We start from the raw sequence: 22,207 nt of genomic DNA on the forward strand, positions 1-22,207 counted from the left end.
AAAGCTTGGTTCTGGGTATTTTAATTAACCGGAATCAACTAATAGATAACAAGTACGATTTAGAAATGGTAATGATTGAGTGTTCTGGTTTGTGAGTTAGAATTTGAAGCAAATGAAGAAGATGCGAAAACAAAAGTAGAAAATATGAACCAAATGGAAACATGAACATAAATAATTTATTTTGAAAACTGGAATATTTTTTTTTATTTTTTTTTTATATTTTTTTTTTGGTGCTGGCGAAAACGTCAACTTATTTTGGCCATGAATGGTCTTATGGGCTATGTTGTAAGTACAAAATCATGTTATAGCCTCATACAATAAAATGCTCAGTAACATCTCTACAAGAGGGATATGAGTTTCCATGTCTAGACTCTTATTTTCATGACTCTCTTTCCGCATAATAAAAAGTATTGGTAAACTAGAGTCTAAATGAATAAACACGGTTAAGAAGTAAAAACCTTGTGACTTGTCTGGATGGTAGGACAACTGAAGTAGACTGATGACAAGTAGAATCATGGATTGCAAACTTGATCTTCTACTCGAGTTAACAAATTTCATACTGATCATAGGTTCTAGAAAAGCACGAATTGTCGGAAGGGTAGTTGGAAGTATTTCCGAGGTGGATTCTTAATTAATCTCTTGATATTGTCTGCCCCCCAAACCATGATCATAGAAGTTTTCTTCATCGTGACCGAGTTGCGACTTACAATCGTAGAAAACATCTTTATGTGTTTCTGAAGCCACTTCTTCTTCGATATCACAACTTTTTAGAAAATCTTCTGATTTTAAATACTTCACAAGAATGAGAGATTCTTTTAGAATAAATTCTTGTTGAACCTCTTCCAGTTGGATGTCCCTCGGGTTGGATACCTCATCGTCTTGACTGGATTCTAAATCATAGCTCCAAGAAACATCTTCCTCATCTTCTTGAATTTCTACAGGTGCTTCATGGATGCCCCCCGAGTTAGAAGAGCTTGATGGGTCGTCACCCTCCCGACTGAAATCCGAATTGAGGTTATGAGATATATTTTCCTCTTCTTCCTGGGCTTGTACAACTATTTCTTTGTTCATGTCAGGACTCCATGGAAATTCTATTGACTTTGGTGGATTTGCATCTATGGGCAATACTTCTAGAGTGGGTTCTTGTTGAATTGCTTCCCCTTTACTGCCCCCCGAATCAAGATCATTGGAAGCGGCGTCATCCTCTTCGCTGGAGTCTGAAACGTAGCTCCAAGAAACATCTTACTCATCTTCTTGAATTTCTATAGGAGTTTCGTGGATGCCCCTCGAATCAAGATCAATGGAAGCGGCGCGATCCTCTTGTATGGACTTAGAATCATAGTCATAGGGCTCATCTCCATACTCTTGACTTTTTATTATCGTTTCATCATTAGGCATCTTTGTTTTTGGAGGAGTTAGGAGTGTGGGAGATGCCTCTAACTTCGTATTGTGATGAAATTCTTCCTTTTGGATTGCCCCCCAATAACTTTCAATGCAGGCTCTTAAAGAAGCCGCTATGTTAGCCGCTATAATGTCCGCCTGTTTCTCGAGTTGGTCCATTCTTTGTTGATATTCATCGTCCTTTGGTTAGTTCTCCTCCATAAGTAATGATTTGATTCCATCATCCTCAACCACTTGGACTCCTTCCACCTCTACCACATGACTGGAATCCTCGAAAGAATTTTGGTCATAACTCATATTAGAGCACACAACATTTTCATATGTCTTATGCTCGATTGGAGCCATGACCGTACTTCTTTCAAAGCAGAATTGCCGACACGGACGATGAAAATGAAGGTTTTCATCTCTATAATTGCAAATATAATTATTTCGGTAATGAGGATTTCTCATCCGTAGATGCTCCCATACTTCAATATAATCAGGACCATGTGGATTTTTATGGGACTCCTGGACTTGCTCCATGTAGCAACCATATTGATCATCATAGAATGACGCGGTTTGAACATAAGCACAACACTCACAGTCGATATTATGTTCGTCGCTATGAATAAACTGAACATAGCCATCGTCGTAGCATCTAAAACGGTGTACCAATGGACCCACAATCCGGTTGTGCTTATTGTAAAATGTCGATCTAGATTGAAACCACCAAAATACACCGGTATCGTAGCATCCCTTTCATTTTCGTATGATGTCCTCATCATGGTTTGATTGCTTTGCACCTATTGATATTCAGAGGCATTCTCCGTGAATAATGGTAAAAAATGATGAAATTGAATTAGTAATTGGAGTTAAGCAAGAACATAAACAAAGATAACTACTTATTAAGGCAATAATAAAGTAAAGCATGAATGACAAGCTAAATTAAAAGGTTTTAAAATTTTTGGCTAAGCTAACAAAACAAAAAGGTCCCACTGGACGTGCCAAAAATTATTAGCGATATTTTGCGAATATGCTAATTTCAACCTTGTCACGTGTGGTTAGGGTGCGGGCGTGCCAGAGAAATTATTTCTCAATTATTAAAGACGGTTAAGTTTATGGAATTGAGCGCCAAAACTTGAAATCTTAAACGAAGCGATTGGCGAGGGACGCAAGGATTGAAAAAGTCCCTCTTGGGTCTCTAGCGCCGTTATAGAAACTTTGCTAGATAATTTGTTTTATTTAAGCTAATGCGGGTAAATTGAAGACGAGAAAATAAAAGAATTTAAAGTGCGAAATTGACACAAGATTTGATGAAAATTTGTATTTTATTGATTGAATAAGTGTTTGAAACATGAAACTGGAAATGAATTACAATTGAAGAACTTCTATATTAAACATATAGCTAATTCAATTGAATCGGAAGAACAAATCAAATACAAGGAATTGAAGTGCAATTAAATTAAAATTGGAATTCAACAACAAACTCGGAGCCACAATAGCTATCTCGGATTGATGTTGAATTTTGGCATCGGCGTGAGGGAGCTGCAACCGGCCGGGCCCGTACGGTATATGATCTTGGCAATGGCAAAACGTTGGTAGGCAAATGGGGCAGATTTAAACTTTAACTTCGGGAGGCTCGTTTGGATGCTTATGAACACGGAATTGGACGATTAAATAGGCTAAATTTAAATTCAGGAAGTGAGGAACAAACTTCTATAAGGGATCGAGGGCCAAAACGGACTTTTAATAGACGAAATTGGGGGTTGAAAATAACTGGACGAATCTAGAAAATTCTGGAAACAGAATGTCTAAAAGAATTTGGGCTGGAAATATCGGCTTGTAAATAGAGTTTCTGGGTACGGAATTGGGCAAATAAATACACTAGATCGAACTTCAGGACGTTAGGAACAACTTTGTCGAAGGGATTGAAAGCAAAAAATGACTTTAAACGGACGAAATCGGGCTTTGAAATTAGTTGGACGAATCTGGAAAATTAATTTGAAAACAAAGTTTTAGCTAGGAATTGAGCAAATTAAAGGCTTGGAATGCTAAATTGAATTAGAAAAACTTGGAAAGAGGCTATTGGAACTTGAATTGGAGCTAAAGAGAGCTAAAAAAAGGAATCGAAGCTAAGAAAAACGAAGAACGAAAAGAAGAACTTTGAAGAACTAAGAAGAAAATAACTTAAGAACTAAGAACTTAAAACTAGAAACTAGAGAGCATTGAGAGTAACCTTTAGAGAGGGGTTTTGTTGTGTGTTGAGTGTGTTTTTTTATGAAGGGGAGGGGGTCTATTTATAGTTTTTTTGAGTGGCATTTTGGTAATTATTGAGTGGTATTTTGGTAATTATCTATCAACTAACTCCCCACTAACTTGCCACATCATCAACTAACTTAACTTCCTCAACTTCCACTAACTACTGTTGACTGCTTCCAACTGCTGCCGGAAGAGAGGTTACGCCCCGCGTATGTCCGGCTACGCCCTGCGTGGTGTCGCTTCTGAACCTGTGCGTTTTGTTGATGATATTTACGCGTGACGTTCCTGATGTTAAGTCCCGCACAGAGAAGGATGCCCTGCGTATGAGAATGGACGCCCTGCGTGTTGGAGCTTTTGATCTCGAAACGCCTTGTTGCCAAGTTTTACGCGTGGCGTCTCTGAGGTTACGTCCCGCGTATTGGAGCTTTTGAAGCAGACTTTCTCTGGTTGCTTGATCTACGCCCCGCGTATTGGAAGACACGTCCTGCGTAGTGCCGGACTTTCTCATCGGTTGGCGGTTAGTTTATAAGTGTATTTTTCATTATTTTCTAGACAAAAATAGAAACTATACCCTAAATTAAACATAAGCTTTCTATATACATAAAAATAAAATTTATTTTATTTTGGGCCAACACTTTCTTTTGAAGATCATGAGTAAAAAAAAAATTTTGGTGAAATAGGCAGAAGAGTATTCGGCATACAATACTAGGCATATAGCTATTATTCCTATGGCATCCTATAACAAGTGGTTATTAGGGGTGCACACAAAAATCCGCAAAACCGAAAAACCAAAAAACCAAACCGAAATCAAACTGAAAATAAGGTTAACCGAAACCGATGGACTAGTGTACGGTTTTTAATTTTAAAAATAGTGGTTAATGGTTACGGTTACGGTTTTCATATTCTAAAAACCGCGGTTAACCGAAACCGACCGAATTCAATTAAATATATAAAAATATATTTATTTATATTTGTATTTATACATAATTAAACATTATCCCACTTAAAATAAATATAGGGATCAATAGTAAAATTTAATAAGAAACACTAATTATTTTCGGTGATTAAGACTCAATGGTGGAATATTTCATCCCAAATGTCGTGTACTATCAAATTTGTCATAAAGTAGATAATTAGTGAAATTAATATAAATGGATAGGGCTTAATTGGTAAAGCACGGATGATAAAAATTCTAGTCCAAAAAACATAGTAATTTAATGCCTTAAAGAGTTGTTGTAAGAGAAAAATCTAGTGTCCAATCCATAGTCCACATGTACATAATGCACACATATCTCTCTCTGTTGTTAATCTCTTCAACTCGCCATTAACCCGTCGTTCCACTCACAATAAAAATTAAAAGCTTTATTATTATTATTATTTTATTTACTAATGGTTAGAAACCGAAATAAAAGGTTAACCGACCGAAATAATTGGTTAACCGATTAATGGTTAACCGAATTTAGTGTACTAGTGTATGGTTAGTATTTTCAAAAAACCAATAAAATGGTTAACCGACCTAATTAACCTTAATGGACTGGTTAACCGACCACGTGCACCCCTAGTGGTTACGTTCCCTTAGATGTACCCAGAGATGGCAATTGGTAGTATCAATCCCAAAATTTTACCCGTTTATTTTTTCATTACTCGTATCTGTCCCATTATCCTAATGAGTATACTTCATGAATCTCATACCCCATTTAAATCACGAGTACCCACGGGTAACCTTACCCATTAAAAATCAATACGTAGAACAAAAAAAATTACAAATTAAGAAAAGATAAATTCAATAAACCATCCATAAATAATTCATCTACAAATTTAACAAATATTCCAAATTCAAAATCCTATATAAACCTTATTCAATAAAAAGAAATTGGCTTAATGGTTAAATTCAATGGATGAAAGTCAAATATATGACGGGTGTCGGGTAACGGGTACCCAGTGGGTATTCTCATACCCGTCTCATATCTATCACAGGTAATTTTTTAAGCTCGTACCCGTTATATACCTTTTTATACAAGGTATGGGTAATTCTATTAGGATCGGGTAGTGTCCGGTATCCGCAGGTAGAGTACTCATTGTCATCCCTAGATGTACCATTCTTCTAATTGAGTTATACATATCGTATTATCTTCATATAACATCATTGGTAAAGTTTCTTCAAAATACAAGTCACACATCTTCCGAATATAATGAATCAATGATCTTAGCCAAAAACATTATCGGCTTGCTTCATGCATTGCAATTAAAGTAGCAACTAAAGTCTCCTTTGTAGACCGTCATGATATAACAGTGCTTTCACAAGTAAACAAATAGCATGTTTATGATCGAACTTTACATGGATCGGATAAATATCATGAATGTGCATAACCAACTCTGTGATTTAGATTTATCAGAATAAAACAACTTTATATCAATTGTTCCTACGATACATCGAAAAACATGCTTGATTCCATTGCAATGTCTTCTTGTTGTAGAAGAACTAAATCTTGCTTTATAGTATTTAAATATGGTATTTTAGAACCAAAAAGTTCTTCATCATTCTCTCGATGGTAAAATGGGTTTTTATTGTATCCACTATCAAGAACTCTACTTCGGTTAGCCACTTCGGTTCACCATCTCCCAAATCTATCTTCAGTCTGATACTGCTGAGAAGGGAGACTGTGACCACTAATTTCCACCAATGATCCTCCATTTGGAGTGCTTTATGGACCTTTCTAGCGATGATGTTGACCGAATTTCCGGTGTTTAGGAACATACATCAAACAATGAAATTTTCTATCAATATCTCAATGACTAGGGAATCTTCATGTGCTTACTTTATAGTATTCTTCAAATTCTAAAATGAAAATTATATACTCAACTCGTACTGCACCAATTTGAAGCACTAAACTTCATGTAACATAAAAAATATTATAATTAATGAAATTGTTGAATGATAGATTGATGAATGACAAAAACAAAATACTAAATTTAATGACATGAAAAAATTTTAAACTACAAAATTTATTTTACAAAATGTTCTGCGAGACATGATGATGAGACTTGAGTATAATATAAAAAATTATGAAAATTACTATTTGAACTGCAATTTTAGAATCACTTTTTCCTATATGTACAACAAAAAACAAGTACAGAGTACAGAGCATTTTTTCCTCTGATTACCCACAAATTCAAAATTGTAAACATGCCCATCTCATTCTTCAAAATTTCAGGCATGCCATTGAGAAGTAACCAGCTTTTACTTGAATCAACTTTTTATAGTCTTCAGTTGATCTAATGCCTGTTGTATTCTATGCCTCTCTCCAGCACTCCATTCCTCAGATGACTGCAAAATCAATCAAAACAATGCACATTAAAATTAACTCACAGGCTTCGTACTGTGGAAATTCGAAAAATTATACCTGTAAAGAGCATATGCGTTGCGAAATAAGATCAAGCTCGGTTCTTGATGAAGAAAGACATTGTTTCATCTTAGAATCACTATACATCATCAGTAGGGCAGAAACAATAGCATTTAATCGACGTAATTGGCCTGTGGAACGGTTGTCATTCCCAGATGAAAGAGAATCGCCATCCACTATCAGTGAACCCATCACTTTCAACACAAGATTCAACAGATTGAGGCTTCTTTCAAACAAGAAAAAGCAAGGCAGAACATAATAGCGCTGTTGTCGAAAAGCAACGGAGCCCGTGGCCTCGTTTTCAGGGACGCACTGCCAAGACCAGAAACCAACTAATTCAATATTCAATTATGTGAAATAGATCAGTAAAGAGCGTGGAAAAATAAAACATAATCAATTCCGCCAATCCTGCCATAGAACATCAACTTAGACTCGCATTAAGTTTTATTACCTTAGTCTCATTACAAAATGTGCTCAGTTATCATGCAATCACATGTGCAGATTTGTTTTCTTGAGAAAAATAAATAAACAAAAGCAGGACTAAGTGATGCTATGGCAACACTTAATAAGACCAAGAATGTTATGAATACCAAGAAACCAGATTAGGAGCAAATCTTACAAAAAGGAAAAAAAAAAAGAGGTAATCTAAGGAAAAGATGTACTTACATGCATCACGTCGATCAGATATTCTGCGAGAAATTTGCTCAAAGTGATAATACTTTGTTCAGAAAGTGTTGTGGGTTCGGAGTCCAGCGTGACAAGCATTCTGAGCATAGCACAGGCATTGTCCACAGACGGCTTTAATAACTGAAACACGGATAATGACGTCACTGTAAGGTGGCATATTTGCAATTGATCTTCTAAGGTAAAATTTTAAGATTCTCTGACAGTAATCCACAAATATAAAAGCTTATGGAACATCTTGTAATAAAATAAGGAAAAGAACAAGAAGTTACCAATTAATTTAACTTACAATCTGTTCCATTATTACTTTCTCCAATATCAGAAAAACCAGGGAATTATCACCCATCTCTGACAGGCATGTGCAGAGAACATTGGACAACGACTTAAAAGTTCCATGATTCAAGAATTTAGTATCTCCCTCCGCTGCTGCAGAAATTTGCAGAGATTAATATATATTTCATACGGAAACAAGTTAACATGACCATGAAACTTACTTGCCAAGGAAAAACTTATATCTTACATGGAGGAACTTTGAAACCAGAAACCAGAGTAATGAAAAAGCTGATGTGATCAGAAATGTGAATATGGCCAGCCTTGTAGGATGAATGCAAAACCTCTATCATCCGAAACAATATAAATGGATCCAACTCCTGACCTTCAATACATAGTAAAAGGAGATAGCAAAACAATAAATTACAAGCTATTCAAAATGGCATAAGACGAATCTTCTTTTAGTACCATGCCGAAAAAGACTACAAACCAGTGAGAAAACTATCACCTGGTTTCACACTTTTATAAACATGGTTTTGTAGTTTGTTCTGAACCCAAATTTAGAAACCTAGGTTAATTTCCTTTAACATTTTTTGTCCATTGTATGGGTAGTTTGTTAAAAACCTTTGTCTACAGAAAACCACATACAAGAGCAGGACCACCACCATATATACAGCCTCAATACACTTAACCAACTGAAACCTTCAATTGCAGAGGTTATAGCAGCAGTAGAAATCCTAGATATTTGGATGGGAATTGACGAAGAAACTTGATTTCAACCTTATTGTCCAGGTGGTTAAATGAATTTTTTTGGTTTTAGATCAATCCATCTTCTTGATTGAGAAAATGTTGAACAGTTAGGTAATTCGAACTTTAGCATGGATGCTTGCCTCCAGATAGATTTGACAAGACCAAATCCATTTTAAGGCAAGCATACATCCTAAAGTTCAAAGTCGTCGACTGTTCCAACATTTTCTCAAGCAAAAAGATGGATGTCAAGATTCACAAATAGGGGAATCTTGCTATGCATACAGGAAGGTTTTCAACAACTCACAAGGACCATTAAAATGGACAAGAAATACTCACAGAGACAACAAGAGACAACTGACTTCAGCAAAAGTGAATCCAAGTGGGAGAAATAATAAAGACAACAGATAGCCAGTTCTTGACAATCCCTTGAAAGCTTTATGAAAGGACCGTAGCATAAATTTCCTGCTGGATGAAAATAGGCATGATGAGAAAACTTTTGACTGAGGTCAGATGGGCATCTAACCAGTGTGAAATCACTTAAAATTCATATTCACCTCCTTCATATGAGCTAAAAAACTTTTGCAGTGAGTGTTGTATCTTGTCATATTCCAATGCAAGCAAAGAGTTAACAATAGAACATTGACCCAGTCGAAGCAGAAGATGCAGCAAAATCTACAAGAATGATAGAAATAAAGTCACCCATGTTTCGCCTACTAAATTGGTAGATGTTAATTGTAGGTTCCAGAGACAATTTAAATAATGGTGGTGATGCTGAATCACTAACATTAAGAGTTTCAACTTTTTTACATACCTGGGAAGAGGATGAATGCCTTTCACCTAGCAGGATTAACAATAGAGGTAGCTCTCTCATCCAAGCAATCTGATGGTTCCACAATTCTGAATCACATTCATCCGGGTACAACATACCTTCTCCCTGAGAATTTTAAAAGAACTAGAAGAATGACGCAAAGATGGAAACATCCAGCAAACTAGCAGCAAGAATTGACAAACACATCTAAAAAGAATAAGAATTAACTTTTCAGAGACAAGAAAATGCCTTTCTAAGGTTCAGGAGTTGAGCTTACAGAAAAAAGCATTTCTTCTATTGCAGAGAGGCAAGCCAATTTTACTGGAGATTCTGGATTGAATTCAAGGAATGTCTTTGCAAATGCCTGCAATTATTTGATGTCATAAGATCCACACTATCAACATTAATGGTTTTCCAGGAAAGCCTCGCCATTTTTGCAACAAAAGAACTAAAAATAGGAACCATAAAAGAAGATAATCTCATCACAAGAGAACTGCAATTAACATGAAGTCCAGAGGGATTATAGATCTGCAGTTATTGGAAGAAGATATCAACCTCTAGGAGCCGAGACCTCCAGGGGCCTATCAGTTGTGCTATGAGTTTTGGTATAAATGGAACTAGAGTAAGTATCTGCTTTTCTCTTACTGCTCTGCCAGACCTTGTGTCACTGCAGATCTGTCAAGAGATAAATTCATAAGAAATAAACATACTAACTTAGATGATAGTCTCCCATGGGGAAAAAAGGGGCTTTGGTTTAAAACAAAAGAAGGGTCAACAATTATTCAGAACTCTACTTTTTCCCATTTCTAGTAAAAATTTATAAATATTTAAAGAGTAACAAACAATATGGTCTATTGAAACCATGTTCATATTTTTTTTATCTGCTGTTCATCATGTTAATTAAGCATCATGTAAATGGTTTAGACAGAGGGCTATAGTAGAAACTCTTCACACATGAATCAACGACTACTCTGAAAAACTGAAAGTTTTTACAGTTTCTCAAAATACAATTTCAGATATTAGATATCAAATCGTGGAACTCGCTAAAAGGATAAACAGATCTCTAAAAGACAACAATAATCTCTTCCAAGTGCTGTGATTTAATTGAGATTGGAAGCTTTGTAGTCTATACCTTCCCGATGAACTGAAAGTTCTTCAAGTAATCTTTCACCTTATTCAGTCAACCACATACATATTCCCTAAGCAAATTTTAAGTTTTTACCGAGTTTTATCCATTTAACACTATATTACACCTCTCAAAAAGAAAATACACTAGTAAAATCATCTATGAGAAGGTTTATGAAATAGTTAGTTTCTGAATGAAAATACTATATAAAAAAAAGTCTCGTGTTGAGTGACTTTTTGCCTCTAGATGCAACTGAAAATAGCTCTCAAGATTCTTCAGGCACAACATAATTCTAAATCCATTGAAGGCATTGGTAATATATAGACCCAAGATACAAGTTGCTCTGGATTAAGCTCTTTCAAAATTTATGGGGAAAAAATGAATCAAGAATCATACCTTCCCAAGCAGTGCATATTCAAGAAATGCAAGAAATTTCTCCAGTAGATCAGCAGCAGGGTGTAACCGCTCATTTAAGTGAAATAATATTTCAGCTATCCTAATGTTCAAGGTAAAATATTTCTCACTATCCTGCCAAGCAATTAACAAAAAAAGGGTAAGGTCAATTATAAAAACTATTTTACAGATCTTTCTCAAGTTTGAAAAGGAGGAAGTAAAGTAGCAAGTGATGGAGAAAGAGAGCAAGAAAGAACAACTTCATCTCAGTTGAGAAGTAATTATTTTTACAATAAAAATTCGCCAAATCTCATCATCTCTAAATTGTAAAAACTGCAGGAAAGATTGAACATGGTAGGCGAAGGAATTATCCTTATACATTGCAATCTCCTTTTTTTTCTGTTATTTTTCATACGAAGGCAAAGGAAGATCTGCTCATGGAAAAAAGATAGCCTTGTATTTTTCCATATTCCCAATGGATCAAACTGATGAAGATACGCATTAGGAGTAATACTAAAGTCTTACCTTTACTGAAAGGTGATGCACTGGATTGACAGGAAATTTAGCAAAAAGCTTCTTCAGTAATACTGATGAGATGACTTGATCCCACATGGGTGAATGCGAGTCTAGATTAACTTTGTCAGTCCCAGAAACAAAATACCTGACTACAAGGTCAATGCTCTGAAGTATGCTGACCATGCAATCAAATGACTGTCCATCCAACATTGGCAAACTATGAATTAATGGAATAAAGTCTTGGAAGCAATCAACTAAAATCGGAAGAAAGTCCTTTATTTTGTTGATGATGACAGCAAACTCTACATTAAAAAAAAGAGAGAATAAAATAGGGTAAACACATTGTAAGGTTGGTAATAATTTTTTGCAGCAAAACCAAAACAAAAGCAAAACGAATATAGTCACATGTTTTTACATCAGGACATGAATATAGAGAATGCACTATCAGATACAACAATCAAAAATCAAAAGATCTCTTCAGTAGATCTGCAGGCAATCAAAATGAAACTAATAAACAGATTAAACAAAAAGTAGCTAACAACACTACCACTACATGCAAAAACTATGAGTATCTATCTAGATGAGAATTAAAATACTTTTCATGAATGTGAAAAAAAGATGCCAGTGTGGTGTGAACCATGTAATTCTTGAAAAACAAGTATAAGATATGCATACCAGTAGATTCCGTAGCCATGTCAGGCTCAAAAGCATGCAACACTCCTTGCTGAGGGACTTTCTATTAGATTGAAGAAGAGATTATTAGAAAGTGACAAGAAAATTAAAAAGAAAAAGGCTTGAATTGCTTTGTAATTGACACCTTCTCAAATGAATTAACTTCCAATTTTTTGGATGGCAACAAAGACAAACAGTGTATCAAACCAACAAGCACATTCTTGAGCTTGCCCTTATCTTCCAAATAGAACTGGTTCTTCCGCAGGATTTCCCCATAATTTTGAAGAATCTGTTAATGAATGACAAATGAAAGAAAATAAATAGCAAAAATCACATCATCTTAGATGCATAATGATATCATCTGGACAAGAGTTGAGGGTTTATATACACAATTAATTTTTTAAGACTTGATTATTCACAAAGGTAATTTGAAAACTAAATGGCATACTTCTCCACAAAAGAGAGGGAGAGAGATGAGATAGAGAAAAAAAAAACCCACCTCACACAAAACAAAATAATTTACCAAAGAACCCAAGGAAATGCCCATAAGTGCTAATTATAGTTACCTAAGATATATAAAACTAAGTCTTTAATCTTGGAACTTCTTTAAAGAAAAATGAGAACTAAAGAAAGAGATCTGACATTGGGATCAAAGTATTATAAACCTCCACAATCCATTAGATACATCAATAGTAGGTTTTACTGTATTAGTTACGTTAAACCATACCATGAAAATAGATTCTCAAACAAAGCATCTAATCCAAAGTCTGAATAGCATGGGTCAAATTTAGATACCTTTTCAGAATACATGGAAAATACAGGAGGATAATGCTGCACAACAAGATCAAAAAACTTAAAAGCCATAAGCCGAACTTCAATTGCTAAATGTGTCATTGCATTGAAAATGTAGACCATCATTAAAGAAATGAACAGCCCCTGATCATCCTGAACAAGTAGAGGAAAGAAAAAATGTCAAAGCAACAAGTAAAATCGTTATAAGTGGTAGTATAACAACAACAATATGACTTATCAGAATAATAGGACCAGCAAAAGAAAATGAAACGTCAGAAGCAATGGACCCAAAAAATAAACTTGTGAGTACATGAAAAAAATAAAGTATACTACAGAACACCATCTTGTCTTGAATTGTTGTAAATTATATAGCATACACATCATTCAAAATAAATGAAAATTCATTCCCATTACCTGTTCTATCTTTTTTTTTCATGGGAGCAAATGAAACATATATTTAGTCTAAAGTCGCCTTACAAGTGCACACCCTCAAAAAACATTGCTACCCCCAACATTCCAATGAACAGTTTCTGGATACTTTAATTTCGAAAACTGAACAACAATATGAGCTTTCAACCAGTAATGGATATGAAGAATTACCTCTTTACAGCCAGGTAAAATCACTGACTTAAAAAGTTGATACAAGGTTTCACGAACCATTTTATCATCATCACTTATTCTTTCACGAAGTTTTTCTATAACTTGATATCTATGCAATTTCAACTCTTCTGGATGCTTAGCAAATAAATCCTTCATACCCAGCAATCCATCTTCAAAAGGAACGGAATATAATAAGCCAAAACTGCTTTCAAAGTTTGGGACTAAGCACTGATTAACAGATAGAGGATGTAAATTGAGAAAAATAAAATCATATGTTGACGTAACTTACAACTAACTCACACTTACCACCCCACCCCCAAAAAAAAAAAATTCACAAACTAAATGGACCAGCTCCCAATTTTGAATCGCATGCGTAACTAACCGGAAACTGTGCATTGATATCTGTCGGATATTAATATGAATTGGACTATCAGTTTAAGCTTTTATTTTAATCGATTCCATCGTGACATGGTATCAGAGATCTTTGACCAAGTGATCAAGGTTTCGACTCATGGCAACCCTATTTGTTGATTTAATTTATACACATGGTAAGATTGGGCTGTGTTGTACACGCTTCAAGCCCGGTGGGCATTTGCGTGCGGGGTGTGTCAGATATTAATATGAATTGGGCCTCAACAATCAGCTTAAGTTTTTAGTTCAATTAGTTCCATGACATGGTATCCAAACCTCTTCAACCAAATGATCAAGGGTTCGACTCCTAGCAACCCCATTTGTTGATTTAATTTCAACACATGGTAAGATGGGCATTGTGTTGTACACGGTTGAAGCCCAGTGGGCATTTGTGTGCGGGAACGTGTCGGATATTAATATGAATTGGGCCTTAATTATTGGCTTAAGCTTTTAGTTCAATTGGTTCCATGACAATATCTAAAGATAAATTTTCCTTTCAAAAAAGATATCTAAAGATAAACTTCACCAAAAGGCAACAAGACTTGAGCTAAAAGTGGAGTTCCCGACCAATCACTAAAACCAAAATATGAAATTCCACCAGCTTCCTTTCTCCTACATTCTTTAAAAGTATATATTAAATTAAAAGATTTCCATTCATAAGCCTGGACTCTTAAAGGTAGACCTGATATCGTTGCATCGATATGGTAGTTTGAAAAAAAAAAATACCTTTACGGACTTTAGCGTTGTAATGGGAAGTTTGTTGAAGAAGCTCTTTTAGAGTCAAACCCTTTTTGCTCAAAGCTAAACCTGCTTTGTCCGCAGCCAGACTCTGCTCAGGAAGAATAATAGCTGCTCATAACAAATGCAAACGAATTTTTCCCGATCATATTACTTCACAGAAAACCATTAAATGATATACATAACAGCACAAAAGAGACCCAATCATCTCGGAGATAACACATGTAAGTGCATGAAACTCCTTCAAGCTTCATTCTTATAAATCCAAATCCACCTTCAGATTTTCTAATGATTAATTAAAAGATTAAAAACAAGATAGGGCTTAGATATTCTTGTACCTTTGGATTTAATTTCAGTGTTTGTAGCATTCTTAGGTGGTGGCAATTTCCTGCCAAGCTTCCGCTTAATTTTCTAGAAACAAAAAGACACCAAAAAAAGATAAGAATAATAATAAGCTGTGAAACTTAGAGGGCAGAGTGTGAATAAGTGAACAATCACCTTGAAGTCAACACCTCGCTTTTGCTGCTTCTTAGCAGATCCCTTAGTTTTAGCCATTTTTCCCATTTTTCAATACAATTACACACCAAAAGCCTGGTGGTTGCACGAAGTTAAGGGCCCGTTTGGTTCAGTTGTTGTAGTTGTTTGTTGTTGTTGCTTGCTGTTTGATTATTAGTGTCCGATAAAATTATGATTAAATATTGATGTTACTATGTAAAATGACTCATATGAACATGTTTTAAATCAATCAATAAATTAATATATAAATGTAACCACACGCAATAATACGCTAAATGCCAACTGAAATGATTAAAAATAAACACCTGCAACGAATGGTTATACCAATACAAGAATTACGATATCATAAAGTACCACTTATATTTCATTCAAGTGCTTTTTTTATTTCTTCTTGTAATCTACAACACTTTCGATATTATTTGAAAGCAATATATTCTGAAATACATGTTCAAAACTCTACTAAAACGTGTCATGAAGTTGGAAATATTTATTAATAACCCAGCAAATGTGTGGCGAGCACATCTATGCTAAAACATAAGTATTCCACCAGTAATGACTGACCAAATCAGATTAGAATCCTAGGGTGGAGAATTTAACTATGACCTTCCACACCTTAAGATTCTAATCTAATGGTGACCGACCAAACTCCATTTGTTCGATCAGGGTCCAAGTGAATATTACCGAGTGTTGAACCTATAAACTAAAATTTGATATAATATGTCACGCAAGAAACTTCATCACTTACAAATAGCATAGTTGTTGTTAAAGACACACAAAGGCGCAAGGGGGTCCTAGAGCCTAGGCGCAAGGCTCATGTGCACGCCTGAGTGACACAAGGCACACTAAAGAAAAATAATAAATAGAATCATAAATAACAGTTATTAACATTTTTAAAATGCAGCAAATAGTCAAATTAACTACTAACCCTTCCATAATCATAATTCAAATCCAATTATATATATTTATCCTAAGTTAATTAACTAATACTCCCTCCATTCCAAAACATAAGTCATTCTAGGTTGTTTCACACAAATTAAGAAATACAATTAATATAGAATGAAATTAATGAATTTACATTGGTTAACTAAAAAAAATCTCTCATGTTATGGTTGGTGAAGAAGTCTTGTAATTTTGAAAAACACATGGACCAAGACAAAAAAATTAATACTTGGACCGGAAATACATACTAAAAGTTCTTGGAAAACTAGAAAGACTTATATTTTGGAAAAAAACTCAATTGCTAGAATGACTTATAAAAAGGAATGGAGGGAGTAGTTTGGTAACTGCTTTCATCAAGATTAAAGTCTCCATTTGCGATATTTCTGAACTGTTCAAAATGGAGCAGCATTTTTTCTTTTTTTGTTTGTATGTTGCTCCTTGCGATATTTTTGTTGTCCAAATCTTCTTTCCTTATCTATTTCTATTTTATTTTATTTCACTAGCAGATCATATAGAAAGGGAAGGGCTGAGATTTAAACATCCTATCTTTAACTTGGAATCCTAAAAAATAATGTGTAGCTTCTAATTTGAGCCTAGGCACGCCTCCAGCAAGGTGCTAGGCTCAAAAAGACGAACTAAGGCGCAAGCCTCTTGAACAGCCCATCTTTTGGCTTCTCAAGCGACATACCTGGAGCCTAGAGCCTTTTGAGCCTGAGGTGCGCCTTTGATAACTATGACAAATAGTATCCTTGTGAATCCAAGACATAAAACTTGACGTCCCTCTTTCTCTATTTATTTTCAAGTACTAACATAATTTCTAATTATTACCATGAATTTAATCCAAGACATAAAACCACCACCCCTTTCCAAAGGAACTAAAGCAAAACCTCCCTCAAGGGGTGCAAAACATAGCTTCAATTAAAGGTCCAGAGCGACGAGGAACCGGCTGCAAAGGTATTGCAGCAAATGAGTAACTGCTTTCGAAAGATGCAGCAAGCTCTTGCATCTCACTAGTAAACAATGCACTCTGGTTACCAGTCCTAGCAATTGAAACATCAGCACTAACTGATGCCCAAAAAATGGTTTTAAATATGGAGCTGTAATTTATTAGGTATCCAGTGATTAAGCCCGTAGGAACTAGGAACACGTTTTTTGTTGAGTGGTATGAAAAGACATCCACTGAGAAAGAAGCAGATATACCTACCATATACTATACTATTCATACTTAAATTAAATGACCTGCTTTGGGTTACGTACAGTTTTCCTTTCAGCTTTAGACACAACATTCCTTCAGAAATATGGGATTCTGTTTGGATCTTGTTGGGGATTCATTAACTTGTGTCTGCTCTGTGCTCACACATGTGATGGACGGAAGGTCATCAGTTTGCATATAGACCCATAGTTTTAAATGTAGTCTCGTCATGGAAAGTCTTATTTATATAGCATCATGTCTAAAGAACTCCTTATGAAGGCTCTACTCCACTCATTTTCAGTCTATTAAGGATTTAAGGCTGTAAGCCAGTCTCTGCTTGAAATATTGCAACAAGAGGTAATCAAATTGCTCTAAATTCTTATCAATCCATTGTTTTCTCCAGCTATGACTGAGAGATACATACGTTGCGGGTGCCGGTTTATCAATATAGAAGGCTGAAACCTCTAACCCGTACATCAGAATTGCTTAAGACCTGACTTATCAAATGGTGATTTTTTATGATCATTCTGATCTGCTCTAAAGGTTTTCGCGACAATAAGCCAAACCCTGAATGAAACTCCCCAGTCTACAACTGGAATATAATTTAACAAGAAAACAAAATACAGTTAAATGCATCTAATTCAAAAGGGTGTCATTCTCTGCCAGAAAAGTCTAATTCTTCGCAAAGAAGTGGAGATTCACATCCATTATGAAAACTTAAAAAGAAAAAAGAAAAAACCTCAGAAATTATAATAATTTATAATTGGACAAATAGAAACTTGCATACAATCACATCTATCTATACTATATCAGGAAAAAAAATAGAAACTTAAGACATCTATTTTAGCTGACATGCCAAGAATTGAAAGAGGGGCAGCAGAGGATAGAATTCTTGATGTTCTCTCTTTCTCTATTTTCATAACCTAACTTAATGTATTTTCAAAATTAAGGACATTGCGCCTTCGGACTCTCAGAGATTGATTGAATGGGGGGTTGGGAAGGCTTAGTAAAGGAAGGAGGGGAAGGAAGGCATTAACCTTACCAGTGGCGGAACCAAGATCCCGGTTGATCCGGGGCTTAAATATTTAACAACATAAAATTTATAACGTCAATAAAAAAAAATATCCAAAAACTCATAGCCAATGAGAAAAAGAACTAAAACAGATCATTTGAAATGAGGAAAAAGATATGTTCCTGACAAGGAGTAGCATCTTCATACATGTCTAATGAAAAACTTGCACGTTTTTGTTCAACAATTGTGTTTCATAAGAAGACTAAACAGATTGTCTGACTCTCTTTTTTTACCCAATTTTCATAGTATTCTTTTACCTTGAATGGACTTAAACACAGTTGCTAAAACTTATTCCAGTAGTTCTACCACCTGCAATTTTTATACTTTAGGAGTACTAATCCTTTTAACAATTTGTCCAAGAACATGTCAAAAGACAACCTTCTCTAGCTGTCTCAACCTTTTACACTTGTCTTCTGTTCATAATTCAATTTACCTTCAATTCACACCTAATTTTTTGATTCAACATCGTACTAATCCTTTCAATTCTAAATATACTTCTGATAATTCGAACAAAAACGGAAACAACAGAGTAATAACCCTTTCAATTCTATTCAGACCTAATCGACAGTTAATCAACCAAGTCAAATTGAAAGAAAAACCTATTGAAAGACAAATTGAAACACAAATCATGTATTGTATATACAAACCTCGAGCTAGGGACTTAAAATACAAATAAACTAAACTAACCTGGCTGGAGATCAATTCCGGCGAAGATTGCATTAACCCTCTTGCTTGCCCAAGAAGAAAGAGAAATTTTCGAGCTTGCAAACCAAAGCAGCAGCCTGGACCAACTTCTTGGAGCACGCGAAGTGTATTACAGTGACCTGAAGACAGCGGCGGTGGAGGAGGAGAAAGAGAGCAGTTCACAGACCTTGCAAATACATCAATTGTAATTTCTATTTCACTAAATGAAACCACGTCGTTTTACACTTAAGTGAACGACGTCGTTTCATGTCATTGAAAAAAACCAAAAAGAAAATTAAACACATACTTCATTTTCTTCACTTTGTCAAACAGTGGGGCCAAGGGATTAGGTTTCCGACTGGCTCTCTAATATGTAGGGATGGCAATGGACAGTATATCCAGATATCTGGCACTATCCGATCTGACCCTAATGAGACTATTTACACCCTATATAAAAGGGTATGAGACGGATATGGGATCAAAACCATTACCCGTGAATGGGTATGGACGGAATACCCCTAGGGTACTTGGTATCCGTCATAAATCTCTTATATATTAAAAATATTATTGTTTTTAGATGTAAGATGTTGGATTCAAACCTCAAATCTTTTGTTCTTCAACCATTAGATGAGCCTATTACTATTAAGCTATTTTATTTTTATTGGTTAAAGTTCAATTTGTTTAATTTTTAGATTAATGATTTATTAGATTTATACTTTGTTAAATTTGTAAAAAAAAAAATATTTTATGTATTGATTTTTAACAGCAAGGGTACCCGTGAATTAATTAGGACGGGTATAGGATGCAAATGGTATACCCATTAGGGTAATGGGACGGTATGAGAAATTGAAAAATAAATGTGTAAGAGTTTAGGATTGACACTACCTGCGGATACCCTATCCGTTGTCATCCCTACTAAAAAGGGCTAAAAAAATTATTTTTCACCCTCTGATTGGGGCTTCAGTTCCTGCTAGCCCCCTCGTTTTCGCCACTGAATCTTACCTTTGTATGGGAGAAACTTAAGAGATAAGGGTTTGTACCCTTATTTTATGAGTAAATTACAAAACTGATCCAATTGAGAGGCTCATTTATATATCCAGACTCATTATAATACCTTTTTATCAAACTAGACACTTTCAAAGTTAACTTTCTCAAAATACCTTTAGTATGTATATTATCACTTAGCATTTCTTATGCGACGCATTATTTGTGCGAACAACAATTGCGGAGTGAATTGGTCCTCTTACTTGTTGCATTCTTGTTGCGATTTTTGTTGCGATTCAATGGCAAAGGTCAGAAAGAATGTAAATTTTCTTCTCTTTCAAATTCATGGTTTGGTTTAGGGTTTTGGTGCGATTTAGGTTTTACTGGTTTAAGATTTAGTTTTTCTAGCGATTCAATGCCTTATTAGAATTAAAGTTATGTTTAGTACAGGGCCGGCCCTGGGCTATGAAACGCGGGGCGCCCGCCCAGGGCCCATCATATTAAGGGGCCCAAAAAAATATTTTAGATTGTACATATATAAAACCGAGATGCATAAGTAACATAAAAATGAATTGGTTCAGTTGGTAAAAGTGAGGGGCTTATAATACTAATTAAGCTTTTGTGGTTGGAGGTTCAAACCTTCTCCTCCTCATTTCAATTTTTTTTTCTTAAATTTAATTGTCAAAATACATATTACTCTGTAAAAAAAACAAAGTAAGCATAACATCTACCTAAAAAATAATATATTTATAACAAATAGCATAATTAAACTCTGAACTTTGGTTGTATTAAGGATTAAACCCCTGATCATTTATTTTTTCACATTGAATCTTTGATCATTGATTCTATTATGGATTAGACCCTTATTTAACTTTACAATCGCCAAATCGATCTTCTCATCTCCTAAACTCGACGGAAAAGTTAAATAATGGCCAAATCCATAACAAAATCAATGATAAAGGGCTCAATGTGAAAAAATAATCGATCAAGAGCTTAATCCTTAAAACAGCCAAAGTTCAGAGTTTAATTATACTTTCTGCATATATTTATTTACTTTTTCAATTTTACATGACATAAATACTTGTTATTTTAGTACATAAATAATTCATTGATTTTGTTATGGATTAGATCCTTATTTAGCTTTAGAATCGTTAAATGGATCTTCTCATCTCCTAAACTCGACGGAAAAGTTAAACAATGGCCAAATCCATAACAAAATCAATGATAAATGGCTCAATGTGAAAAAACAATTCAGGAGCTTAATCATTAAAACAGCCAAAGTTCGGGGTTTAATTATACTTTTTGCCTATATTTATTTACTTTTTCAATTTTACATGACATAAATACTTGTTATTTTAGTACATAAATAATTCTAGTTAGTATACTCGCTACTATTGAACTACCAATTTAGCTTTTATGTAGAAAATATTGCAATTTTAAATAACCTTACGAGTTGGTGCAATTTCAAGCCTAGTTGATTAAAAATGAGTTCTTTTCATTAACATAAAATGTGCAACTTCAAACCATATTGAGTGACCAGAACAGTGGAGGTTGAAGCGAGGATAGAACAAAAAATTACATATAAAAAACCTCATTTTTGTCAATTAAGCTCGAAACTATACCAATTGATAAATGTTAGGTTTAAAATTGCACTATTTTATGCATGAACGCTGATTGCTCTCTCCTAATAACAATATGACTGAATTTGTATCTGATCCTTTGTAATAATTAAAAAAAATCATCTGACCTACAACTTAAAAAAAAAGTAGAATGTATATATGGAGGGCCCAAATTATCATCTCGCCCCGGGCCTCTAAAAGGTCAGGAACGGCCCTGGTTTAGTAGCATGTGTATTAGAAATAAGTTTTGGGATGTATATCACGTGATTGTATGTGTTAGCAATCTTCTTATTTGTGCATAAAGTTATCTTCGCAGTCATTAGAACCCTTCCGTGGTGGAAGCAACTGCATAGAAAATTCATTGAATTTCCTCCGTAGTTACTTCCACTACGGAAGGT

General features: G+C 34.9%; 1 protein-coding gene across 2 annotated transcripts; it reads right to left on the reverse strand.

Annotated features, from left to right (window-relative positions):
* Positions 1 to 6,586: 6,586 nt before the first annotated feature.
* On the reverse strand, positions 6,587 to 19,382 carry LOC136226420 (uncharacterized). 2 transcript variants are annotated; one of them, XM_066014890.1, is made up of 20 exons: positions 19,210 to 19,382; positions 15,302 to 15,461; positions 15,142 to 15,214; positions 14,792 to 14,914; positions 13,655 to 13,824; positions 13,058 to 13,207; positions 12,408 to 12,551; positions 12,266 to 12,326; positions 11,600 to 11,892; positions 11,078 to 11,209; positions 10,111 to 10,230; positions 9,833 to 9,919; positions 9,559 to 9,681; positions 9,302 to 9,419; positions 9,084 to 9,209; positions 8,248 to 8,382; positions 8,017 to 8,150; positions 7,710 to 7,850; positions 7,044 to 7,355; positions 6,587 to 6,967 (listed from the first exon to the last, which is right to left on the reverse strand). In XM_066014890.1, exons 2-20 carry the CDS (start codon positions 15,365 to 15,367, stop codon positions 6,890 to 6,892), a joined length of 2,586 nt encoding a protein of 861 aa, XP_065870962.1. In that variant the 5' UTR covers positions 15,368 to 15,461; positions 19,210 to 19,382; the 3' UTR covers positions 6,587 to 6,889. The 2 variants fall into 2 exon arrangements, with proteins under 2 accessions (XP_065870962.1, XP_065870961.1); XM_066014889.1 differs by having other exon boundaries at positions 8,017 to 8,153; positions 19,210 to 19,381.
* Positions 19,383 to 22,207: the final 2,825 nt, after the last annotated feature.

This window comes from Euphorbia lathyris, chromosome 4 (genome assembly GCF_963576675.1).
Source record: "Euphorbia lathyris chromosome 4, ddEupLath1.1, whole genome shotgun sequence".
Lineage (NCBI taxonomy): Eukaryota > Viridiplantae > Streptophyta > Magnoliopsida > Malpighiales > Euphorbiaceae > Euphorbia > Euphorbia lathyris.